Source organism: Natator depressus, chromosome 1, assembly GCF_965152275.1.
Source record: "Natator depressus isolate rNatDep1 chromosome 1, rNatDep2.hap1, whole genome shotgun sequence".
In the NCBI taxonomy this organism is placed as follows: Eukaryota; Metazoa; Chordata; order Testudines; family Cheloniidae; genus Natator; species Natator depressus.
The window spans coordinates 152800008-152824278 of NC_134234.1; the positions used below are offsets into that span (position 1 = coordinate 152800008).

At 42.9% G+C, this 24271-nt stretch overlaps 1 protein-coding gene across 1 annotated transcript in view; it reads right to left on the reverse strand.

Moving 5' to 3' along the window:
- The window catches only part of LOC141996867 (amine oxidase [flavin-containing] B-like), a 65051-nt gene extending 41089 nt beyond the window's left edge, over positions 1-23962 (reverse strand). Inside the window, exon 1 of the mRNA XM_074969170.1 lies at positions 23709-23962. Within this exon, the coding sequence (XP_074825271.1) occupies positions 23709-23754 (46 nt within the window). The 5' untranslated portion in view covers positions 23755-23962. The remainder of the gene's footprint in view (positions 1-23708) is intronic.
- Positions 23963-24271: the final 309 nt, after the last annotated feature.

A 24271-nucleotide genomic window follows, 5' to 3' on the forward strand; every position in this document is an offset into this window, starting at 1 on the left:
TCTGCAGCAAGAAGCCAGCCAGAAATTCCAGCCAGTAGGAGCAGAAGCAGCCAAAGGAGGACTCTCTGGAACTCTGGACATTTGGAGAACTTTCTACAGTTATGACTGGACTTTCTCTGTCCTTACTTCAACCCTCCCCCAAAGTCTCTTCAATTCAGCTTCACTCCACACATGCCCCTCTTTCCTTCTTGTCCCTCACTCCTTTCCCTTTAATGTCCCCTCTTCCTTCCCTTTAGCTGACCCAGTCTTAAGTAACCCCGCCCCCCAAAAGAGGAACTAGCATGTCATTTGCTGCCACCACAGAGTTTACTCTGCTTGTATGTTCTACCCCTTCCCCCACCTTGTGTTCTGTCTTGTCTATTTAGATTTGAAGCTCTTTGGGGCAGGAACTGTCTGCTACTCTGAGTTTGTACAGTGCCTCGCACAATGAGATCCTGTTCTTGGTTGACCCTCAAGCACAACTTTAATAAACATGATTAATAAATAATAACCACAATAACAGGAGAAAGAATAAATGCCAGTCAATCAGATGTTCTAATTGCCTCATAAATACCAGCCAAAGGTAATAAACATCAAATGCACCTTTAACAACTTCCCAGGCCAAACTAAAATGGCATGTTGAGGGTGAGGAAAGTGCACTGGTCATACTTGTCCTGTACTATTCCCTGAAATCACCGGAAGCTCATCATACATAGATGCATAGATCTCTGCAGTTGGATCTCCCTAGATCTTTTCCTCCCCTAAATAAAAAAGAAGCATGGATTTTAATGAATAAACAGCAAAGATTACAATTGGGAAAAAAAAATCTAGGAATCCAGCAAAGAAAACCCTGACAGTTTTCACACTGCTTCCAAGGGCTAGCCCCGGTACTGTACACACAACATGTATTGATAACAGTAAAACCAAAAACCCATCATAATGTTTGTAAAGGTAAATTGAGGAAATCCTCTCAAAGGAGCTAGTGCTTTCAAAGACCTCACCCCAGATATCACTCCTACTGATGCACAGGCTAGGGTTCTAATGGTGAAGATGGTAACACCCATGCAGCAGAGCTACTCTATTTACCGCTGATCTCTGGGCAGGGGAATAAGCTTGTTGTGTATTTGGTTGTCATGGTAATAGCACCTTGTTGTTGCTATGGCAACTGAGTTCGATTATTAGGGGATAGCCCAGCCAGTTTTGGCTGGTTTGGTCAGTTCAGTGTGTGGAAAATAAATGACTGCTTTCATGGCTCTCTGTGTCTCAAGTGATTTCTTCCTAAAACTGCTGCCCCCAAGGATACAACAAAGTGGCGACCGAGGGTGGGATCCCTGTCCTGCCCCAGCAACAGAAGGAAGTAGAAGTCAAGGTAGGAAAAAAAAACCTACCAAAATCTTTTAGCTGTTGGAAAGGGGTGAGAACTGGCTTGTTGGCACTGACTGTGAAACCTGAAACTAAAACCATGGCTACACTTACAGGGCCACTGGAACCTTTTGAAGAGAAAATAGTGCAATGGCATGTGTATACTGAGCATTTTGAGCTTTTTGTTATTGCAAATGACATTACAGCACAGAAGAAGGTGCCAATATTCTTAACTGTTGTGGGGGCTAAAACCTACTCCCTGCTACGCAGCTTACTACACCCTGTTAAGCCAGAGACCAAATCTTACAGTGACATTGTGGAAATCCTGGGGTCCCATTTTTCCCCAAGACCACTGGTAATTGCTGAAAGATATAGGTTCCACAAAAGAGACCAAAAAGAAGATGAAACAGTTGTACAATTTGTAGCAACTTTAAAAAGGCTAGCAGAACACTGTGAATTTAAGGAGATGTTAAATGATGCCCTGCGGGACAGGTTAGCGTGTGGCCTGTACAGTGAAGCTATACGGAAGCGCCTATTGACAGAGGCTCAGCTTACCTTACAGAAGGCTGTTGATATTACAGTCTCCATGGAAAGTTCATCTCACAGTTAGCTGCACTGCTAAAACCACTTCACAAACTCCTTGGGTAGAACAAGACCTGGAAGTGGACTGAAGCCTATAATGTTGCATTTAACAAAGCTAAAGATGCATTGCTAAATTCTGAAGTTCTAACGCACTTTGATCCATCCTTACCCCTACAATTGGCCTGTGATGCCTCCCCTTATGGAGTGGGTGCAGTCGTATCACACATTATGCCTTCGGGAGAAGAGAGACCTATTGCTTTTGCTTCACACACTCTAAGCAAAGCAGAAACTAACAATGCCCAAATCGAACGTGAGGCATTGGGAATCATTTTTGTAATTTGGAAGTTTCATCAGTACCTCTTTGGGCGGAAGTTTACTCTTCTTACAGACCATCGACCTCTGACGTCAATTTTTGGACCCTACACAGGCATTCCCCCATTAGCTGCTAGTTGTATGCAATGTTGGGCATTGTTACTTTCAGTGCACACATATGAAATCAAATATCGGAAATCCACTCTGCACGGCAATGCAGATGGTCTCTCAAGGTTGCCTTTGCCAGTCAAACATCAAGATACTGCCCAAAAGGAAATCTTCTACTTTGAACACAAAGAGAATACACCCATCACTGCTACTCAGATAAAGAAGGCAACTCGCGTTGACCCAGTATTGTCCCAAGTTATGGACCTGGTGATGCATGGAAAATCTCGATGAACCTCTCCGGTCTCACCTGACCTTGTTACCTACATGTCCAGGAGGACGGAGTTATCGATCCGATCTGGTTGTTTGTTGTGGGGGAGACATGTCATTATCCCACCACCACTGAGATCACAGATGTTAGAATAGCTACATTCTGGTCACTGTGGAATAGTGCGCATGAAGGAAATTGCATGAAGCTATTTTTGGTGGCCTGGATTGGACAGTGCTATTGAAGAGAAAGCAAGAGCTTGTATGTCATGTCAGGGTGTCAGGAATGCACCCCAGTGAGCACCCCTAAACCCATGGGACTGGCCTGAAAACCCATGGCAATGTATTTATGTTGACTTTGCTGGCCCCCTTGAAGGGAGCATGTTCTTGGTGGTGGTAGATGCCCATTCTAAATGGCCAGAAGTCTCTATAATGCAGTCCACTACTGCAGAGAGTACTATCCAAAAACTACGGGGACTCTTTAGTCGTTTCGGTCTGCCAGAACAACTTGTGAGCGACAACGGACTGCAGTTCATCTCTCAGGAGTTTCAAAATTTTATGAAGGCAAATGGGATACACCACATCACTTCGGCACCACATCATCCATCCACCAATGGATTAGCTGAAAGATTTGTGCAGACAATGAAACAAGCTTTGAAATCAGCAAGGGAACAACACTTCATTCAAAAGCGTCTGGACACCTTCTTATTTTCCTACAGAAACACACCTCATGCAACAACCAAGGCATCCCTGGCCTTTCTAATGATGGGATGACAGCTGCGCACTTGCTTTGATCTGCTGAAACCTTCTGAACCCAGACAAACTGTGCAACGTCAGCAGCAATAGCAAGTCATCAGACATGCACCCAGAGCAAAAGACTGAACCTTTAGCCCGGGACAGCCAGTTTTGGCTCGGAATTATACTTCTGGAACTAAATGGGTCCCTGCCACAATCATCGCTCAAACAGGACCTGTTTCCTACACAGTCTGGACTGGAGAGAATCTCATCTGGCAGCGACATGTAGATCAGCTGTTGCCAGGTCATGCCAGTCCTCAGGACACGTCTTCAGTTGAGTTGTCTGACTTCACCTCTTCTGGTGAGACACCGAATCAAGAATCGCCTGTTCCTGACTGTTCTCCATTACTGCCAGCAGCTGAGATACGCCCTTGCCCTGAACAAGCTGATACCACCTCCTCACCTGTTCGCGCTATGAACCCTGAGCCCGTTGTCAGGCCTGCGCCCAAGGTACTTTCGGGTGCAACAACACCAGAAGTTCGCCATAATCCACCTAGAGACAGAAGACCTCCTCAATGGCTGGATCTTTAGCTAAGGCAAACCCACGATTATGGGGCAAAATAGTCCCCAGGGGTTAGCCAGGAATGGAGGCAGTCTACCCTCCTTCTCTAGTTTAGTGTTTGTTTTATTTAGGGGATGTTCTTATTAAGGGGGGAGGAATATGTTGTGTATTTGGTTGTCGTGGTAATAGCACCTTGTTGTTGCTATGGCAACTGAGTTCAATTATTACGGGATAGCCCAGCCAGTTCTGGCTGGTTTGGTTAGTTCAGTGTGTGGAAAATAAATGGCTGCTTTCATGGCTCACAGCTCTCTGTGTCTCAAGTGATTTCTTCCTAAAGCAGCTGCCCCCAAGAATACAACAAAGCTGGCTGAAGAAAATTACAGCTCCCTACATGACACGTCTTCCCTGAGCTACCCCAAGGAGCCTATAACTAATCTCCATGATCTACCTCAGTATACCTTAAAACAAGTAAAAAACAGTTCAACGTATCGTACAATAAAAAGTGAGGAGGTCTGGCTTTCTCTTTCCCTCTCCCCTCTCTCTGTTGTGAGAGGAAAATAGTTGATCTGGACATATCTTAGGGTCCAAGACTAGAGAAGCCTTTCACTGAAATGTTTTCAAGTAAAACAAATATAATTACAAGAATTGAATATCTGCTGCTTAATCCAGTCATTATAAAGAACTACAATAATCAGAGGATTATCGCTACAATCTCAGGCAACACACCTGTGAGAATTCTGTTTCATAATTCTCTTAAAATTTAAAATGGAAAACTACAGGTAATGCCTGCTTTATTATGTTCAACTTTACCCGCATCATTTCACTTCTCTTTATTTTGTTATGCAATGCATTTGCCAGGCAACTACACAAGGAAAAACAAGTTTGATTATGTTAGAACCATTACCACTTGTTGGAGAAGGAGAGAGGAATAACATCAGTCTACTTGAAACCAAGAAACATCTGCCATGTTACCTGTGGATTCTTCCTTCATTCTCAAACGATTTCTAATCTACTATATGCTAGGATGTGAGATAACAGATTCTCACTTACATTGGAGGCTGCTGACAAAGTAGCCAGAATTAAATCAGTACTGAAAAAAACAAATACTTTGAGGCTCAGAATTTCAGGTGCGCTCCATGCCAGTAAACAAACTCAGTATGAGCCTTTACCACAAAACACACTTAGAAAGTGGCATGACAAACTCAGTCTATTGGACCTGTACATCCTTTCAAGAGTAGGAGAGAATTTGAGTAATGTAACTGAAAGCTTCACAAAACTTGGGGGAGGAAGAGCGGAGAAATGGCATAATGAATGCATCTCCTTCACACAATTACTGGTTAAATCCAGGGAGATTAACTGAGATGGCTAAGGAAAGTAGAGAGGCATTGCCTACCCCAAGTATTAAAAAAAATCACAAGTCAAGCCCCACTAAACCACGAGACTCACTTAAAAGCATGAGATTTTAAAATAATACATTTGGGGCTCTTTTTGTTCGCCTTGTGGTTTCTGAGCTGTAGCAGTCACATTTTCAAGTTATTTTCTACAGTCAAGAGGGCTAGAAATTTACTCTCTCTTTTCAAATGAAAGCTGACATTCCCACAAAATCAACCAACTTCAAGAGCTGAAGCTTTCAGAAAAAAACCCAAATATGAGACTTACCATAAAATTAGGAGTTGTCAACATTGCTGGGGAGAGGGAGGAGGGCACGCGGGGAAATAAACTGCAATGAGGACTACACTTCTTCACCACAATAGTCACTATCTATAATCTCTGATGCTCTACTTCTCAGTCTGGAGCTAACAGCAGACAACAGAGTCAATAAATGCAATATGAATACATTAATTTGATTAAAATTGAAGTTACAGAGCATAATGCAATGCAGCTATCTTAACACTTCCGAAGAACTTCCAAGGAGAATCCATGTATTTTTGGTTGAGACAATTACAAGGTTCTATGGAAAGCACAGAGGGAAAGAAAGAAGAACATATACCCCAAAGAGGTGAAGTGGGGGTGGTGGGAAAAACAAACAGTCATGGCTCCATGAATCAGGGGAACCAACCCTCTGTGCCAATTTCACAGGCTACAAAAACTAGCTCTGTTAATGGACAATATGTTAGCTTTTGTTCAGACCTCGTTACTCTAAAATTAAAATACAAAGCCTGTCAGGTTACACTTTTGGCTCCCTGACTTACTTTTTAGCATTTTCTTTAAAACACCCTCCAAGTTTAATCTCAGAAGCATGATATATGGTGCAGCTGACTACAAGACTGAAAGCAACAGACCTCAGGGCAGAGAAATGGAGAGGACACTCATCTTTTGTTCACAGCTAAGCAGCAATTTCCCATGTTTTGTTTTTCTTTGCAATCCCCCAGATCGTCTTTATTGCATTACTGTGCTAGAAACTGGTATTTAATAACATTGTTTTTATGTTGCTGACTGCTCTAATGAACACAATCTGATTACCACTCAGCAACTGAGAGATTGAACCTGGCACTGACCACCTTTACCTCTGTGCTTGCTCACTGTTAGTCAACAGAAATATTTTCATGGAAATAATGGCTTGTGACACCATCACTGGCAAGATCATATATTCGTTTTTAAAGCCCTAACCTTGGCCCAGTTTCAATTTGATGGGAGAGGTGGGTTATGCAGGCATTTTTTAATTTTTATTGACTTTACTGAAAGGTTGAGGTTTTTTGCTCTTTCAAAGAAGATGACAAGTGTGCATTATGTTTTCAGAGACACACTGTGATCTGTACGCAAGCAGCAGTGATGGAGGAGAGTTAACTGGCTGAAAATCGGTTCACACGACAGTGATGTTGCTAAGGCAAATGAGGACATAATAGATAGTCCCACCTTTTACCCCTGAAGAGAGAGACTTGCATCTTGTGGACATTTCAACATCCAAGTTGCTCCTGCATTTCTAGGTGACAGTATTGCTCAAAAGTGCAATCATGGAGGTACACTCTCAGCCAGGATGCTATTGAGAACTTCTATGATGTGCTACAGCATGGCCTGGATACTTATGAGGCTGAGAAGCCATGAACTATCTGATGCCATTTATTGAACTAACACATACATAATACATAAGCTTTCAGGAAGAGGATAGTCCTTTCACCATGGCATTTTATATGATGGTTCAATTAAATAGAAGAGGTCCATGTTAGCTAGCTTGTTAGCCTTAATTCTTCAGGAAATCTGCATTATATTAAATACCTTAGAGGTTAGCGGTTAGATTTAATAATTTTATTAAGATGATGTTAAAATAAAAAGAAAAAACAGTACAGAGTTTAAGCGTAGAAGTTTCTGGTTATCAGGGAATAATATACAGATTATCAAGGGGTGCAAAGTTCAGTTTAGGATCGGGTGGTGTAAGGAATACATAATCTGCAATATCCCTGATTGGGGGTAAAAGGTTAACGGGTCAAAGAACAGAAATTGAGATATGAGGGTATGTTGTTCATATAATGGCTATGTTCAGGTGTGGAGTATAATGAGTGGCTACGATGATGAGGATGGATTTATGCTCATTTGGTGAGATTTAATGTTCATTGAGTTTATGGTTCCAGTTCATATGGTCCAATGGAAAAAGTCTCTCGGTCCCTTTCTCATAGTTGATGCACAATGTCGTTCCAGCTGACACCTCCTGGTACTGTCGGTGGCCGGTGATGTGTTCAATGTAGATGTCCCTGGACCATCAGATGGTGTCCGAGACCATGAGGTGCCGTATGAGCCGTGCATAGCATCGACCAATCCCACAGGTCCACGGCACACACTAGTTGCAGGGGTCCCAGGCTCCCAGGGCTCCGACGATCAGGGCATCCATCTGCATCTCGTAGCCCTTCACTCTCAGGGTGTCGGCCGGGGGGGCATATTTTTCCAGCTTACGAGTTTGGGCTTCACGGAAGGCCGGGGTCCTGTTCTCAAAGGAGACCGTGATATCGACAAGGATGATCTTTTTCTGGGCCTCATTGGTGACTACCACATCAGGTCGCAACTGGCTGTCAGTACCGGGGATGGCGCAGTTCACGGCAACCTCCCCCAGGCGCAGTGCGATGGCTTTCAGCAGGCAGTTTCGACAGTCAGAGTCACCCGAGAAAATGTTAGGGCAGACAAACTTCTCTGCAGGAAATAGCTTTGTAGAAGTAGAGCAATACTTTTGATCGCTATAGTGCATGCACTGGATGCAGTTTTGAATGCCATTAAGATGAATATCACTGTGTAACAGCATGAGCGCTTCCAAGAAGTGACAATTTCAGAAAATCTAAGGTGCGTAGACTGTCAATATGCTTGTTTGTTTAAAATATTTGTACAGGGATAAAGAATTTTTTCTTGGGATATGCAAGCGCAATTTGTTTTTTCCTGACATTTCCGACTAGTGCATATACTGAGTCTGCTCCAGAGCAGACCTGATCCTATAACCCTTCCATTGACCTCAATGGGAGTACTTCTGTGAGTTAATATTGCTTAACATGAGACAGGGTTATAGAATCTGGCCCATAGTTATCAATGACCTTTCTCCTAGTACAATACTTTTTATGCAATTCATATACTGCACAGACTGCAGTATTGAAAAAAAAAAGATAAGAGTTCTCATTGAACTTATTCCAGCTGAATTTGTTCCAAGCACGGTATCTGCTAGGTTATATGGAACCTGGACAGTTTTAAGTACAGCTATAGTATCTTAGGCCCTAATCCTGCAAATTGTGGCGTGCAAGCAGTTCACTACACCTGTGAGGAGCTCCATTAACTTCAGTGAGTCTCTACATGAGGCAACCGTGCACACATGTCCAGATCAGGGCCTTAGGGTACAGTTTCATTGCAGTTACATGGGTACAATTCCCTTCAAAATCAAGGTGGTGGTAGCTGAGGGCAGAACTGGACCATCTAGTTACTCTGGGAGTGCCCCATAGTGAAGTAAAGGCTTCCTATTGGTTCCATTGTGTTTTCTATTTTCAGTTGCAAATTTTCAATTGCTAAAACTGGGCCTTCAAGGCGTCAGGAGAATATTTTTATTTTCAGTTTTTTCAAACACAATCAGTTGTAGGTTCTACTGGGGTAAAAAAAAAAAAAAACCAAAATCCCAACACCAATGGGGTTTGAATGCTCTCTATTTAGATCTCATGAACAGAGCCCCAGGGATCTGCTGGGGAACCAAGATGCATTAGTAGTAGTAGTAGTGCCTGAGGGCTCCAACCAGGACCCTGTTTTGCTAGGAACCCTACAAGCACCTATTGAAAAAAGAGAGACAATCCCTCCTCCTCATAGCTCACAATCTAGGTTGCATCAGAACAGAACAGGTGGATGAAACAAACAAATGAGAGGGTGGAGGGAAGAGAAGTGGCAGATGAGGTGTCAGTAAAGCAAGCATATTTTAGCACAATGAGCATTACATAAGAACGGCCATACTGGGTCAGACCAAAGGTCCATCTAGCCCAGTATCCTGTCTTCCGACACCGGCCAATGCCAGGTGCCCCAGAGGGAATGAACAGAACAGGTAATTATCAAGTGATCCATTCCCTGTCACCCATTCCCAGCTTCTGGCGAACAGAGGCTACGGACACCATCCCTGCCCATCCTGGCTAATAGCCATTGATGGACCTGTCCTCCATTAATTTATCTAGTTCTTGTTTGAACCCTGTTATAGTCTTCGCCTTCACAACATCCTCTGCCAAGGAGTTCCACAGGCATGTGCTAGCATTAGTCGTAGCTTGCCACCTGCCATGTCATTGTCAGATAGTAGTTTTCTGAAAGCATCACCTATGAGATTAATTTTGAAGAGGGATTTAAAGGTAGATAAAGTTACGGTTTGATTAATTTTGTTGGTGAGTTTTTCCCACTCTCACACAGGATCATGGGGAAAAACATGGAGGTGTTTTGGGTGGGGAATGCATTTACACAATTAAACAGTGATTACTTCAGAAGAGGAAAGGTTTTTGATGTAGAAGTCGGGATGAGTTGCTCCCTAGCTGAGATAGGGCTGTGTGTCTTAAAACTGATCATTCCAAAAACAGACCTGTCAGCCAGCAAAGCTCAGGTGGAGCCCCCTGGATAAAAGATGGAATCAAACCTGTTACAGCATGGTTTGCATCAATTTGGTATTGGTGTGCAAAAGCAAGGGAGTAGATAGGATGTAGCAGGAGAAGCAACTAACAGAAACGTGTAAACCAACACTATTTATACACCTTTCCGGCTTCATTTACATCCAATATGTACTATACCCCACTGATTAAGTCACCAAATTGTTAGTTTATTCTGCTTTACAAAATGAGTCCAATGTACAAAAGAGGTATCTTGCTTCAATATTTAATGTGTTCCAACCAGCTACCTACCCCAAACCAAACATAACATATGGTTTATATGCAAGCTATGTAGTCAGAATGTACAGCATGAACTGCCTGTTTGATCAGCTGTCACAGTGTGTAGTGGACTAAACAGACTGCATTCAATGTTTGATCTCAATGGTCTACACAGCATATAAAGAGCATCTGGCTGACAAGGAGGTTACAAAGACATCTTTTTTCTCTCTCCCAACTGAATTACAAGGTAGGAGCTAAACAACATAACAGAAGAAGTTTGTCTAGCAGAGGAAGAAATACATTATTTGTACGATGAGCAGAAGGGTTCGAGTTGGTTAAAACTTATCAGAACTTTTTGCCCAATTATAAGAACATGAATCATCAAATAGCAATCAATCATTCTCACAACCAACAATAGTGGAGAGATACCAAGAGCCTCTACAGGGCCAGATTCTCCACTCCATTGCCTTGCACCTCATGGAATTGTTATACTGTGCAAAGTGGGTGTAAAGTATTCCCTCATCAGAATGTTTGCTTTTTCCAGCCACTTTGCCCAAGTATTAAATATCACACGTGGCAAAAGGCAGGGGAGAATCAGGCATCAAAAATATTCACCAAAGTTATACCTTGTGACAGGGTGTTGGCCCTCCACTCCTGATATCCTGAACAAATGGCTCTGACGCCTCCGGTTTGTAACCACTGGTGTGTATTAGTGTTATTACCAACCACGACTCTCTTACACTCCCATGCAGCAATTCTATTACAATCTCATACAATCATCATCCCCTTTTGCCAGAAAGAAGAGTGGAAAGAGAGCCCTTCGTACAAAGATCTTCCTTTACCCTAGCCTTTCTCACTCCTTCTTTCCCTCCCTGAGCCCTTCCTTCCAGTGCTCTTTTAAAATCACTTGCCTGTTAATGGGATAATTAGCACATTAACTTCCTAACCTCAGGCTGTCCTAGTAATCAGGCACACCCCTGATTACTTAGGCCTTTTCTGTGAGGTGCGGGGGGTGGGAGGGGAATGGACTGGACAGGACCTAATTGGTGCTAAAAGTGACCAGAGTGCTGGCTCAAGCTCCATCTCTCAGCCCTCCATCACGTCTGTTTTTCAAATCAGGTGGCTGAGGTAGACAGGATCAATAAGTTGCCCAAAGCCACAGAGGCAAGCAGTGTCCAGCTATGATTAGAAAATCAGGAATTGCTGTCCCCCATTTCTGAGCTCAAACTACTAGATCACACCCCTTCTCTCAAGAAGAGAGCTGGGGGTCAAATGCTCTGCAGGTTTCTTAAGCCCTTTGCTGCTGGCCTCTACTGCAGCCTCTATGGGTACATGTCAAGTACATAAAAGGTTGTTACAAGGAGGAGGGAGAAAAATTGTTCTTCTTAACCTCTGAGGATAGGACAAGAAGCAATGGGCTTAAATTGCAGCAAGGGCAGTTTAGGTTGGACATTAGGAAAAACGTCCTAACTGTCAGGGTGGTTAAGCACTGGATCAAATTGTCTAGGGAGGTTGTGGAATCTCCATCATTGGGAATTTTGAAGAGCAGGTTGGATAAACATTTGTCAGGGATGGTCTAGATAATACTTAGTCCTGCCTTGAGTGCAGGGGACTGGACTCTCGAGGTCCCTTCCGACTCTATGATTTCTATGATCTACAGTCCAAGTGGAGATGCAATTCTCGCATGGGTAGACATACTTATGCTAGCTTTAATCTTACAAGCATGGGTAACAACAATAGTGAAGACATGGCGGCATGGGTTTCAACACAGGCTAGCTGCCTGAATACAAGCCCATTGGGTACCTTGGGAATGTACTCAAGTTGCTGACTCGCACCACCATGTCATCACTGCTACAGTTACCTGTGCTTTCTAGATCAAAACTAACACCAGTATGCTTACCCATGCTACAGTCACACCTTTACTTGCAGCGTAGACATACCCTGAGAATCAACATCCTTATACATGCCAAAGTTGAAGGTCAGAACATCAAAGGTGTGGGTAGCCACATGTAACAGTTACAAATAGTAATTAGATAATGATGAAGTGGTTTGTCATCCTTTGCCTCTATTTCACCAGTGATAACATGTCTGTTTCTTTACAATGGTCCTTCATGGCTTCAGAAGTTCCTTTTCTGGTTACTCAGCTAGATTTCAGGTTCTGGATAACCAAGTACTATTGAGGCCATGTCTTTTTTTTCCTGCCCTTCAATGCATTCTGTGCCAAACAGTCATGATACAATTTTGTTGAGCAAACACAATTTTTGCAGGGACTACACACTAACGTTATTATCAAGCAAGCTGTCTGAACTGACATCACAAAAAAGGCTTGTACTGCCTTTGTGAAGATATATGGGACTACCTGAGCTGTCTTGCCAAATGTTTTCAATTTGTCAGAAGAACCACATCCTATGTCTACACTGCAGCCACCTGCAAGCATAGCTACGTTAGTCAGGGATTGGAAGAGGTGTGATCCCCAACTGATATAGCTGTGCCAGCAGAAGCCCCTAGGGCACACGCAGTTAAATTAGCAAAGCTGTTCTTTTACCAGTGTACTTTGTCTCGCTTGTGGGGGGTAGTTTTACTAAAGCATTACAAAGCACAGCTTTGCCAGTGTAGCTGCATCCACACTAGGAGCGCTGTGCTGGTATCGTATAATAGCATTCTTATATCAGTAAAGCACTCCTAATCTAGACATGGGCTAAGAGATTAAGGCATCAAAATTCCAGTGAATAAGATAAGATTTGGGCCCTAACTCCCTTAGGCTCCTTTAAAATCTCAACCATAACTTCTAGACATTAGGATGTCTTTACAAGTGGCCCAGCTAAATCTGCTACATTCCACTGAGCCACATGCAGAATTCCCACACAAATGCTTCAGATCTGGGGCAGCATGGTCTGTGACCACTAAAGTACAAAAATTTGGACAATTTATTTAAAAGAATCCTTAATGTTCACAGTTTAAATCACAAAGGTCTAAATCCTTCAGTCCTTACTCAACAATCCCACTGGCCTCAGGGTTATTTGGCTTTTTATCGGTTTTGCACAAAAGTCTACACCACATGAAAATCCACTTTACACCACAGGAAGCACAATACACTGTATGATCAGTTTAGCAGCACAGCTAGATCATTATCAGCACACACTGCACATCCTCACTGCCCATACACTGACAATACAAATAGCTTAACTGTGTGCTTGTGAGTGCACCAGGATACATTCTGTGCAACGTAAATTTGAAGGAAGCTTTTCACATACTGTCAACAGTTCTGGGGTTAACTACACCTCTGCCCCTTCCATGGTCTGCTCAAAGGTGCCCCTTTAGGTCTCAGGCCACCAGACTTCACCTCTCTGTGGGCAGGTACCTGCATTCCTCTCCCTCCCGCTCCATACCAGAATTTTAGGGTTGCAGTCCCTGTGCGATTCACTGTGCGTATTCCACTGAGATCTGACCTGAGTCCAGTGCCCGCAGTTCTGCCCCCACCTCCAACACCCAGGGGCTATGACAGGGTTACCAGTGACCAGCTAGCTTTTACAAAGCACAAAACATATATTTTGGACAAAAACATTACATTAATAAAATAAACAGTCTACACAAATGCTAAGCCTATCAGGTGTCACCCATCTTCCACAGGGAGACCCTGGCAAGTTTCTGAAGTCCTTTAACCCTCTCCAACGGGGTTTTACCCTCTTTGTTAAAGTTTCATGTCAATTTGTGGATCAAATGAAGACCCATCTTGGAGTCAGCTGGGGCTGACACTTTATAAACTTTTGGGCCTTTGTTCCCCAGGCTCTTAAAACAGGTAAAACCAGTCAATGCCCCTTTCCCCAGGGATAAAACTTCAAAGGCTGGGTAGCTGCATAATCAACAATGGGACTTTTCATTAGTCACTCTCTATTTATTCCAGATTCCACAGGAAACCCTGTGAGCCGGGAAAATAAAGACGTGTATAATGCTTACTGATACAAGAGTCTATGAATATTGCATGTGCCCCTAGTGTCTGGCACATCTCAAAATAATAGTCTTTGAAGTTTCCATGCTTCCAATGTCTCACATCTGTCAAGCCCACTTTTAAGTTCTGTAACGTTACTGAGTAATGGTTTTGTACACAACATGGAATTTTGCCATTAAAATCAAAGTTCAGTACAGTAACTACGATAAAACTATGATGAAATACTAGGACAAATGTATTCTTATAACTCAGGGAACCGGCAGCAAGGACAATACCACTACCTTATCTTTAAGTAATAGAAATATTAAACTACAGCTATCAACTTTACTACAACAGACAATGGGAATTTGACCAATACCACCCAGCTTAACTAAACTCTGATCGTTTTATAAGAAGAAACTTTGACCTTATGATGAAACCACTCGCAAATCCTAAGCCAGATATGATGAACACAGGCTTAGCTTTGAGACTAATGTAAAAACTTTGTAAATATTATCTGTATCTCTCTTTGCCAGGTGTTGTATGCTGTCTGGTTGGGGAAGGTTACCAAGCTCCTTCCAGGAACTAAAATCAGTGGAGGAGAGGGGTAATTACTGCAGACCATAGGACAGGTAGCCAACTCCAAAGAAATACTAGCCCCTGGGATGAACTGCATATGCTGCTTCAGACTGGTTCAAGAGACACAGGGACCACAGAAAGATTTTTGGTATAAAGTGTCAGCTTAAACTCACCAAGAGGCCCTCATTTTCATCCAACTGACATTCCCCTTTGACCAAAGGGGAGAGGAAGCAAACCCTGCTGAAGGGTGTGAAGGACTGAATTTACTAGTGTTTCCATGCGGAAGAGGGGAGGACCTTTGTAAGCTTAGCATGCAGTTAGACGTTTTATTGTTTTATCGTATGTTTTTCTGCATAATGCTTTTGTCCCAAAATAAATCTACTGTGCCCTGTGTAAGGATATTTGGTCTCTGGTAAACCACTGTCTTAACCTTTGAGAGACAGAATGATACTGCAAGTGCTGAGCTAGTTCAGATCTGTTGGGATAATCAGAGTGAATAAAAGGGAGGCTGCAAACCTCCCACCTGGAAGGAGAGTCACAGGACTCTGCCTATAGAGAGGTGATGATGGCTGGAGGCTTGAGACCTAAGGGGTTATCATGGAGCAAGGGAGAGGTGCAGTTACCCTGAAGATGTGACAAGTCCATCATTACCTCATGCTTGAAATTATGCAAACACATCCTTAGCTAACTCCTGAATGGTTTATTGTACCAAAAGTATTGTCAGCTTATTTCTGCTGAGACATCATTGCAGTATGAACCTGCAGTGCTCAGGTTTTCTTTTCTATATGTGCACAACAAACAAGCCACCTCAGCTTCTGGCCACAATTCCACTCTTTGGACTGCATCCTATCCACTTACCAGCTGTATCTTGGGGACTATCAAACTAACAAGATCTGTTTTGGCAATCCTAGCAAGGGTAGAATAGAACCTTTTACTATGTGTTTGTACAGTGCCTAGCAAAATGGAGCCCTTACCTTGACTAGGAACTCTAGACTTTACTACAATCCAGATATAAAATAAATAATAATAATCATAAAATATGGCACTTGGTGTCTGCAGCTGTCATAACAACAAGGCAATCCATTAAAACTGCACACAACAAGAAGACATCATAAAGAACCACAGTGCTTAAGTGGCTGGGAGCTAAGAGTGGGGTTGATAGCTGCACAGGGAAAAGTATGTCCCTAGCATTATTGTTGCTTTTGCTGTAACCAGAAATTAAAGAGAGATCAGTGTTCCCAGAGGTACAGAATTGGATCTGTTGGTGACCTCTTGACTTTTGCAGTTTTGATAATAACTAAGAGAAGAGAAAAAGAGAAAACAGAGAGGAGAAAGAAAGTTGAAAGGGAAACAGGACCATGTTGCAACTCAATTGTGCCCAAGATGGCAAAGTAAATTGCCTTTACATGTACCTCACTGGAAACATAGCATTCAGATTTGTTACTATTTACCTCTCACTATCTCTGAAACCCCCCCCCAAAAAAAATCCCCAAAACGTTTAGAATAGTGTCAGCTCTGATACAATTAGAATTTCGAATGACTAGCTGCAAATATGCAAGATGCTTGTGCACAGACATGCCATAATAAAGGCAGTTTTACTGAGAATCCAAACTTGCTGACCACTTGATCAAATGGAGACCTTCAATATCAAATCCCAGAATTAGAGCTGAATCAGAGAGTCTGAAAAATCTACTCAAATAAAATTAGGGTTGCAATTTGTGTCTTAAATAAATAACGAGCTGAACTTTAAGACAAAGTTGAGACAGTCTTTCCTCTGCCCAACCCGACTTTCTAAGAAAACTTAGCTCTAGAATTTGGAAAGCATCTTGCTTACCTTTGCTCTTTTATAGTCTGAAGGCTAACTTATAACTTTCCCAATATGTGGGTTTTAGCTTTCCCCAGTTTTGCAGCACATGCTCCGTGTATGTGTACATACACATTCTTAATACATAGTTGCCTACTGCAGAGCAGAGACCCAGTTAAAAGTGTTATTTAAAACAGTGTAGGTCATTAGAAAGATGCAGACGTTTATGCTTCTACACCAGTGGTCTCCAAAAGTGGGGGGCGCGCAAGATGATGGATTGGGCAGCGCGGCAGGAGGAGCACAGCCGGAGGGAAGGGGGGGCGAGAAAGCGGGGCGGCCCTGAGTCCTCCGGCCCGCGGAGGAGCAGGGGCAGCCGCGCAGCCAGCGGCCGGAGAGAAGCGGCGCTTCCCTCCGGCCGCTGGCTGCGCGGCTCCCCCTGAGTCCTCCGGCCCGGGCTCGCAGGGCCGCGCTCCGGACGGGGCTTTAGAGCTGCAGGCCGGGGCCCTGAAGTCCCTCAAGCCCCTGTGTTCCGGGTGGCCCTGCCTGCGGGGGGAGGGGGGCAGCTTCCAGAATCGTGGCCATGGGGGTGGTGCTGCGCTGCGCAGAGCCCCCTGCACACCCCCTGCACCAAACAGGAGCTGCCCCAGGTAAGTGCTCTGCACCTCCTGCCTGCCCCAGCCCTGAGCACCCTCCCAGACCCCGCACCCCACCCTGAGCGCCCGCTGTATCACAAAGTGTTAAACCAAGATTTTCAAAAATAATAAACCATAGTCAATCATACTGATCTCACTAAAATTATTATTAACAATAATTTTTAATGAGAGCAAAAAGGTTTTTTGTACTGTTAATAAATAAAATATTTTTTAAAAAAATATTGTTTATTTCATCTTTATCTCATTTTTTAATTTCTATTTTTGTGTATGTTTTATAATGTACATAATATAGTAGTACAGTAGTATATGTTTATAATTTATACATAAATACATATACTGGGGGTGCATGCTCAAAAAATTTTACTGATGGGGTGCACAATCAAAAAAGTTTGGAGACCACTGTTCTACACCGTGGGTGAAATCCTCTTCCATTGAAGCTAATGGCAAAGCTCCCATTGACTTCAATATGGCAAGGATTTCACCCTGTGTCTTTAATATTATATTAAAGTACCATGTTGCAAGCTATCTTGCTGCGTAAGGAAAATGTCCTTTCAGAAAATATTAAAACTAAACTCCGTCTAGTGATCAGTGTCCTTATAACCCCGTGAATAAATATTACTGGTTAGTTCTTGACTGGATTTGAATGAGACTGTTGTCCAACGGGTAACAAGTTGAGTATATGGTATAAAAACCATACGTACACTGAGATACTAACTTTGTAGTGGTGAGTAGATATTGGGATGAAGGAAAGGGAGAAATTGGATATAAAGACCACATGGCCCACCAGAGGTCTTACTGAACCCACATGACCTCAGTTCAATGTGGATAAAAATCAGTTACTCCCACTGAAATCAATGAGAATTAGGCACCTACCCTGCCTAGGTGTTTTTAAAAATCCCACTAGGCATCTACATCTGTAGGCACCCAAAAACCTCTGAAAATCTGGTCCATGGTGACCAGAAACAATCCATCAATTCACCAACTACAATACTTCTTTTGTTTAATAAATCAGTTAGTTTTAAATGCAAAATCTATTATGATAAACATTTTTCTCAATGATCCAACACATTTAAGCTAGCTTTATTTAACTAATAGAAAACAATTTTAAAATGCTGTTTTTCTCCATTTTTAGTTGAATGCCAATTTCCATCCAAATGCAGCTTGACAAAAATCCAAAGTAATTAAAAAAAATCTAATGAATAAGAAATGTAACAGTCACCATTTTCTAACTTAAGTAAGAAATGTAAAAATTCTGACTCTGAATAAAATGTATATTAGACAATATAATTCCTTAAATAAATGTGTATAGATATAATGTAACTTCTTGGTAAGCAAAAAGAAGTGCCAAATATAGTGTAAAGGCTAAATTGAGTTGCAATTAAACATGTTTTAATGATTATACCAACCAAAGAGAATGAACCTTTCTTTAGGAACATTATTAAAAAGTGCAGATGCAAAACAACATTAAAAGCAACTGTTGATATCAATGTTTCCTGCTTGCTTATTTAAATCACAATTAAAATTGGTGATTGATTTAAATCCATCCATCCTGCTCTGTTAGCAAATCTGGATCAGATTAGTAATGTTGACTTGGCTAGTCAAGCATACGTAAAAATGCAGACAGGTGCTTTAAACCTGATAAATGCAAGGTCCTTCTGCCACACAGTAGCATAAAACCACAGAGATTTAAAAATTATTATGTCATCTAATCTATCCCACTGTCAGTGAATGATTATTCCACATAGTGCTTCATCCACTATTTCATAAAATGTTAGACACCACTGATGAGTTGTTCATTCTTAATAAAATGTTCTATTATCTGATCCTTGAAAGTGAAGTGAGACTGATTAATAGCTTTTAGCCTAAGCAGGCTGATGATGTGAAGCCTTCTTGGAAAATTCACATATGTAATCTCTCTACCTTTATGCACTTTTGCAGTCCATAACACTGGCATCAGTCACTAAAGACAAAAGATGTGGATTCTTCCAGTATGTGTATCCAAAAGAGTCACCAGTGAATTCTTCATACAAAGAGTAGGACTTCTATCTTTTTTTTTTAAAGTGACAATCACCATAGTACATAGATGCCAAATATATCAAATGAAGTAATTTCTATTTCTATGTGCAGAGTCAATGAACATTGTTTGCTAATAATGTTGTATATTCTGAATGCTTTCTCATGATCATGATAATGTAAAAGCTTTTCCTGCTGATGCATCTATCTGAGGCTCCAGACATTACATCTTTTGCAATTATAGTGGAAGACTTTTTCAAAATCCACTGTCAGGCCCATTGATTGAAACAGGCCCAGACATTTTGCCTATTTGACATGCGCATTGGTTACCAAACCATCCTGATACAACATAATAGACCTGTTTGCCATACAAGGTTTATTGCTGGTTACTGTCATCATATTTGTGAATATACAAGGAACCATCAAGAGGCCAAATGTCAGGTTCCAGATATTTAGTCTCATTTTACTTTATAGTGAAAATGAAGGTAATTGGGGACAAAAAAAAAAGAACCTTTGATGAAAGAGAGCAGTGGGAATGTGAATGTAGAGGACCATTAAATCTAATGATGCTAGAAATTCCCTGGATCAATGGGTATTAGAGCAGACGTAATTGGCATTGTGAGGGACTAATTGACATTCTGAAGGACTACACTCACAGGGGCTGCTTCACCCATTTAAGGTTGTTTCATCCACCCTAATATTTTTAAATAGTGAAATATCTGGCATAAATATCGTATAATTTAAAAACTTTGGAGATACTTACATTAATACTGCACTCATCAAACATATTTAATTATGACAAAAATTGTCATCGTCCCGCCCCCCGCTAAGTGGGATATCAGGAAAGTCTAAATTACTTCCAGGACAAAAGAGGTAAATAAGGTTTGATCACCTATAGTCCTGCTGCAACATACATGAGTTTATCCTTGAACAGTGACAGGCTGTCCTCTACTGAGGTCTTCTGAGAAATGTGATGAACATCATCATATATTACCTCTACTACATCTGACCTGCTTTCATAAAGTACATTTTTATTGGCTCATAGATATAGTGAGAGCTATAGCAAGTATGCAATGCATTCAAGCATCATATAAACAATAAACAAGTCTTAGGAGAAAGAGGAGGATAGTCTCATGGTATCATCATGCTCTGAATATCTCAAATTATTTTATAGAGCCAAAATTTCGGATGGATTTTTTTTTCTTCCAGTAGATTTTGGTTTAAACAAAGTGGACACGTCAGGTTTCTCATGCTGAGAAAGAAAAGATGCCTCTGCCATGACGTTAGCTTAAAGATTTATTGTCTCTTTTAACACAGCCTCTTTTAAAGCCAAGAAACCACCTACATTTCATTCTTAAAGCCAAATCTGAACAGCAAGAGATGGCAAAGGCAGGCTGTTCTGAAAACACAACTGGGAAATTTAGAGAAACTGTTACACTCTGAAGAGATTCCCAAAAATCCATGTAAAGTAGCTATTGCCACTGGTATCACATAAATATGTACCCAGAACCACCCACAACAATGTTTTAGCCCCATCAGGCATTGGGATCTCAACCCAGAATTCCAATGGGCAGCGGAGACTGCGGGAACTGTGGGATAGCTACCCACAGTGCAACACTCTGGAAGTCGACTCTAGCCTCGGTACTGTGGAAGCGCTCCACCGAATTAATGCACTTAATGTACTTAGAGCATTTTCTGTGGGGACACACACACTCGAATATATAAAATCGATTTCTAAAAAACCGACTTCTATAAATTCGACCTAATTTCATAGTGTAGACATACCCTTAGTCATCACAGAACTGGTTTTGGATAATTTTGTCAGTGAATCCAGTATCAAGTGCCATAAAAGTAGTCTGTACAAATAGATACTTTTAAGTTAATTGAACACTACTTAGGAAGGCCTCTGAAACTGACACTGCATATGGAAGAAGCCCAATTTGTAAATTACACCCCTTAAATATGATGGTTAAAAAAAATCCTAAGTGGGTAAGATATAAAAAGCAAATAGTAGAAATAAAAATGTCATGCAAAAAGTTGGATTTTGTCATTTGCTTTGTGAAAAGTGCATGGATTTATTTATTTGTTCCTAGTTATGGAATAAGTTCCTGGTTGATTTGAGGACTTAAGCATGGGCTTAACTTTCAACACATGAGGAAGCCGATTGATTTTAATGGGACTATGAGTGGCTTTTCTGGACAAATGCTTAGAATATCTTAAAATAATTTAGCCCATTTTCAGCGCTTTCAATTCACATTTTCACTTTCCCTTTCACTCCTCCCACCCCTCTTCCTCCTCCAAACAGGTAAAATCCCAGAAGTTTCAAAATTAGCACTGTCTGACTTGCGCTCCCTCACAACAATACTGAAATCAGTGGATGAGAGACAAATTCTGCGTTCCTTGTGTAGGTAAAACTTCCGTCGACAACATGGGAGTTTTGCATGTGCAACAAAAGCATGATTGGGTAGTAAAACAAACAAAGAAGGCAGCAATAGTCTATGTCAGGGGTGGCCAACCTGAGCCTGAGAAGGAGCCAGAATTTACCAATGTACATTGCCAAAGAGCCACAGTAATATGTCAGCAGCCCCCCATCAGCTCCCCCCCCGCACCTCCCGCCCACCAGCAGCCCCACGGATCAATGCCTCCCCCTCCCTCCCCGCAGCTAATCAGCTGTTTCGTGGCATGCAGGAGGCTCAGGGGAAGGTGAGCGAGGGCAGGGCCGGCTCAGGCGAGGGGGCGGGAAGGGGTGGGCTGGGGGCAGGGCCTGTGGCAGAGCCAGGGGTTGAGCAGTGAGCAACCCCCGGCACACTGGAAAGTTGGCGCCTGTAGCTTCAGCCCTGAAGTTGGTGCCTATACAACGAGCCACATATTAACTTCTGAAGTGTCTGACTCAGAAAACAAGAGAAGCCTTGAGCCAGCTCTGTATTTCATAAGAGCTAGTTTGTCCATCTCTACTTTCAACTTCAGTTTTTTTTCATGGATTTTTTATTAATCCATAAGATCCATGCCTACAGCTCTCCAGTCCTCTTCAATCAACATGGTAATAGGGGCATCCATCAGCTGCTTTTAGAAAAATGCATAGGTAATGTCTGAAGTAAAATGTATGTAGCACATTAGAGATCCATGAGGAAGCATTAGCATGCAGTCCTGGAAGGGGTGGGAAGGTAGAGGGTAGAATAGTTGATGGTCACCATCCCTAGACAGCTTGTAGAAATAAGTGCTATGGGGTTTTCAGGGCAGCTCTCAAGTATTTATTGAGTTCTACAGAGTGCGGCCACAGGAGAGTGCAAATGTAACCAGAACTTGATAATAGTGTTAAGAAACAATTTGATTATGAAACCGGTGGCAGAGCAGCTCTCTCAATCCTTCTGTCCTTGCTAGGACTTTACTCTTACATCAACTGCAGTGAGAGTAAAAAGAAAAGGAGTACTTGTGGCACCTTAGAGACCAACCAATTTATTTGAGCTTAAGCTTTCGTGAACTACAGCTCACTTCATCGGATGCAACCGATGAAGGGAGCTGTGGCTCACGAAAGCTTGTGCTCAAATAAATTGGTTAGTCTCTAAGGTGCCACAAGTATTCCTTTTCTTTTTGCAAATACAGACTAACACGGCTGTTACTCTGAAACAGAGCAAACCTAGAAACAATCCCCTCCCTTCACCCATGCTTCACCCTCAACCCAAGCCACATTTCAGGGGTAGTGAATCTTCTACTTCTTTCATGAAGAAAGTGAGCATACTCCTTGTTACACAGGTATTAGTTCTTGCAAAAAGTATTATTTCCATTAACTCAGCTCTAGTGAGTTAATCAGTGGTAAACTGTAAGTATTCTCGGTTTGCTGACAGAATGCACTGCTGCAGCAAGCACCTGTGACAAGAAAACATTTGGTGACAGATTTCCCCGCTTGTTTTTTTCCTAGCCTACCTGAATAATAAGCCTTTCCAGTGTCAGAAATGCAATTCCTACACAGTGGGGTTTGTTTCTGTGCAAAGGGCACTATTTAGTCCATGGAAAGAGCCGAGCTATGAAGAAAGGGCTTGTCGCCGGTTTGGGTGCTCAGATGATATGCATATAACCAGCTAAGTTCGAGAGCATTCGTTTGGGTAATGAGCTTGTGTGTACTAAGGTGTGTGTTGGGCCATTAAACAAGGGGTCCTACTACCAAGCATTGAAGCCCCCCCCCCGCACTTGTGGAGTGGCGCTAGGCCAGAGCCGTGGGGATGTATGTATGAGCTGACAAATGTCAGCTCGACCGAGAGGAGCGGCTGCAAGAGGCAGTGTCCAGCCCCACACCGCGCTGAGGCGGCCCCGCAGAGTTTCCTGCCCCCTGCCCCAGCTCTCCCTGCAGCGCTGGCCCCGGGGAGAACAGACTCCCAGCCACAGGCTGCTGCAAACGGCACCTGCCTCCCCCGCGGCCAGGGCAGACAGGGACGGGTTTAGCCGCCCTGCTCCCCAGCTACCCCGGCGCGCAAAGGGGGCAGGCTGGGACCCCGCGCGGTGCGTGTCCGGAGCGGGGGGCCGCACTGACCTGAGATGCCGCCCCCAACAACGATCACGTCGCATTTCTCGCTCATGGCTCTGCCTCGGCTCCCGGAGCAGCTGCCGCTCGCGCCTCCCTCGCTGCCGGCCGGAGTCTGACAGCGGCGCTCCCGGCCCCGCCCGCCGATGGCAGCGCAAGGGCGCGACGGGGCTGGGGAGCTGAGTCAGGCTGCAAAGGGCAGGTGAGCGCGCGCCCGCCCGCAGACCCCGCACGGCTTCACCCGCGAGCCGCCGCCGGGACTCTAACCTCTAAAGAGCGGGGAGGGGAGGGGCGACTTCTTTCCATTGAATACTCCGTTTACATTCCTGTTAAGAGCTAGTCTTTCTTTATAGTCTTTAATTACCCTCTACATTCACAAATTAGTCTACTTGTTGACTTTTCTTTGTACCCTCCCTTAAACTGAGCTGTAATAAAGAGAACCCTCATCTGAAAAAAATAAAGCTGAAACCAAATAAGCATGTTTTTATTTACTGGCTGTACTGTAGCTTAAAAGTTCAGGACCCGGATTTCAAAGTCCATTAGGGCCTTTTCTTTGTCTTACCTTTATGATG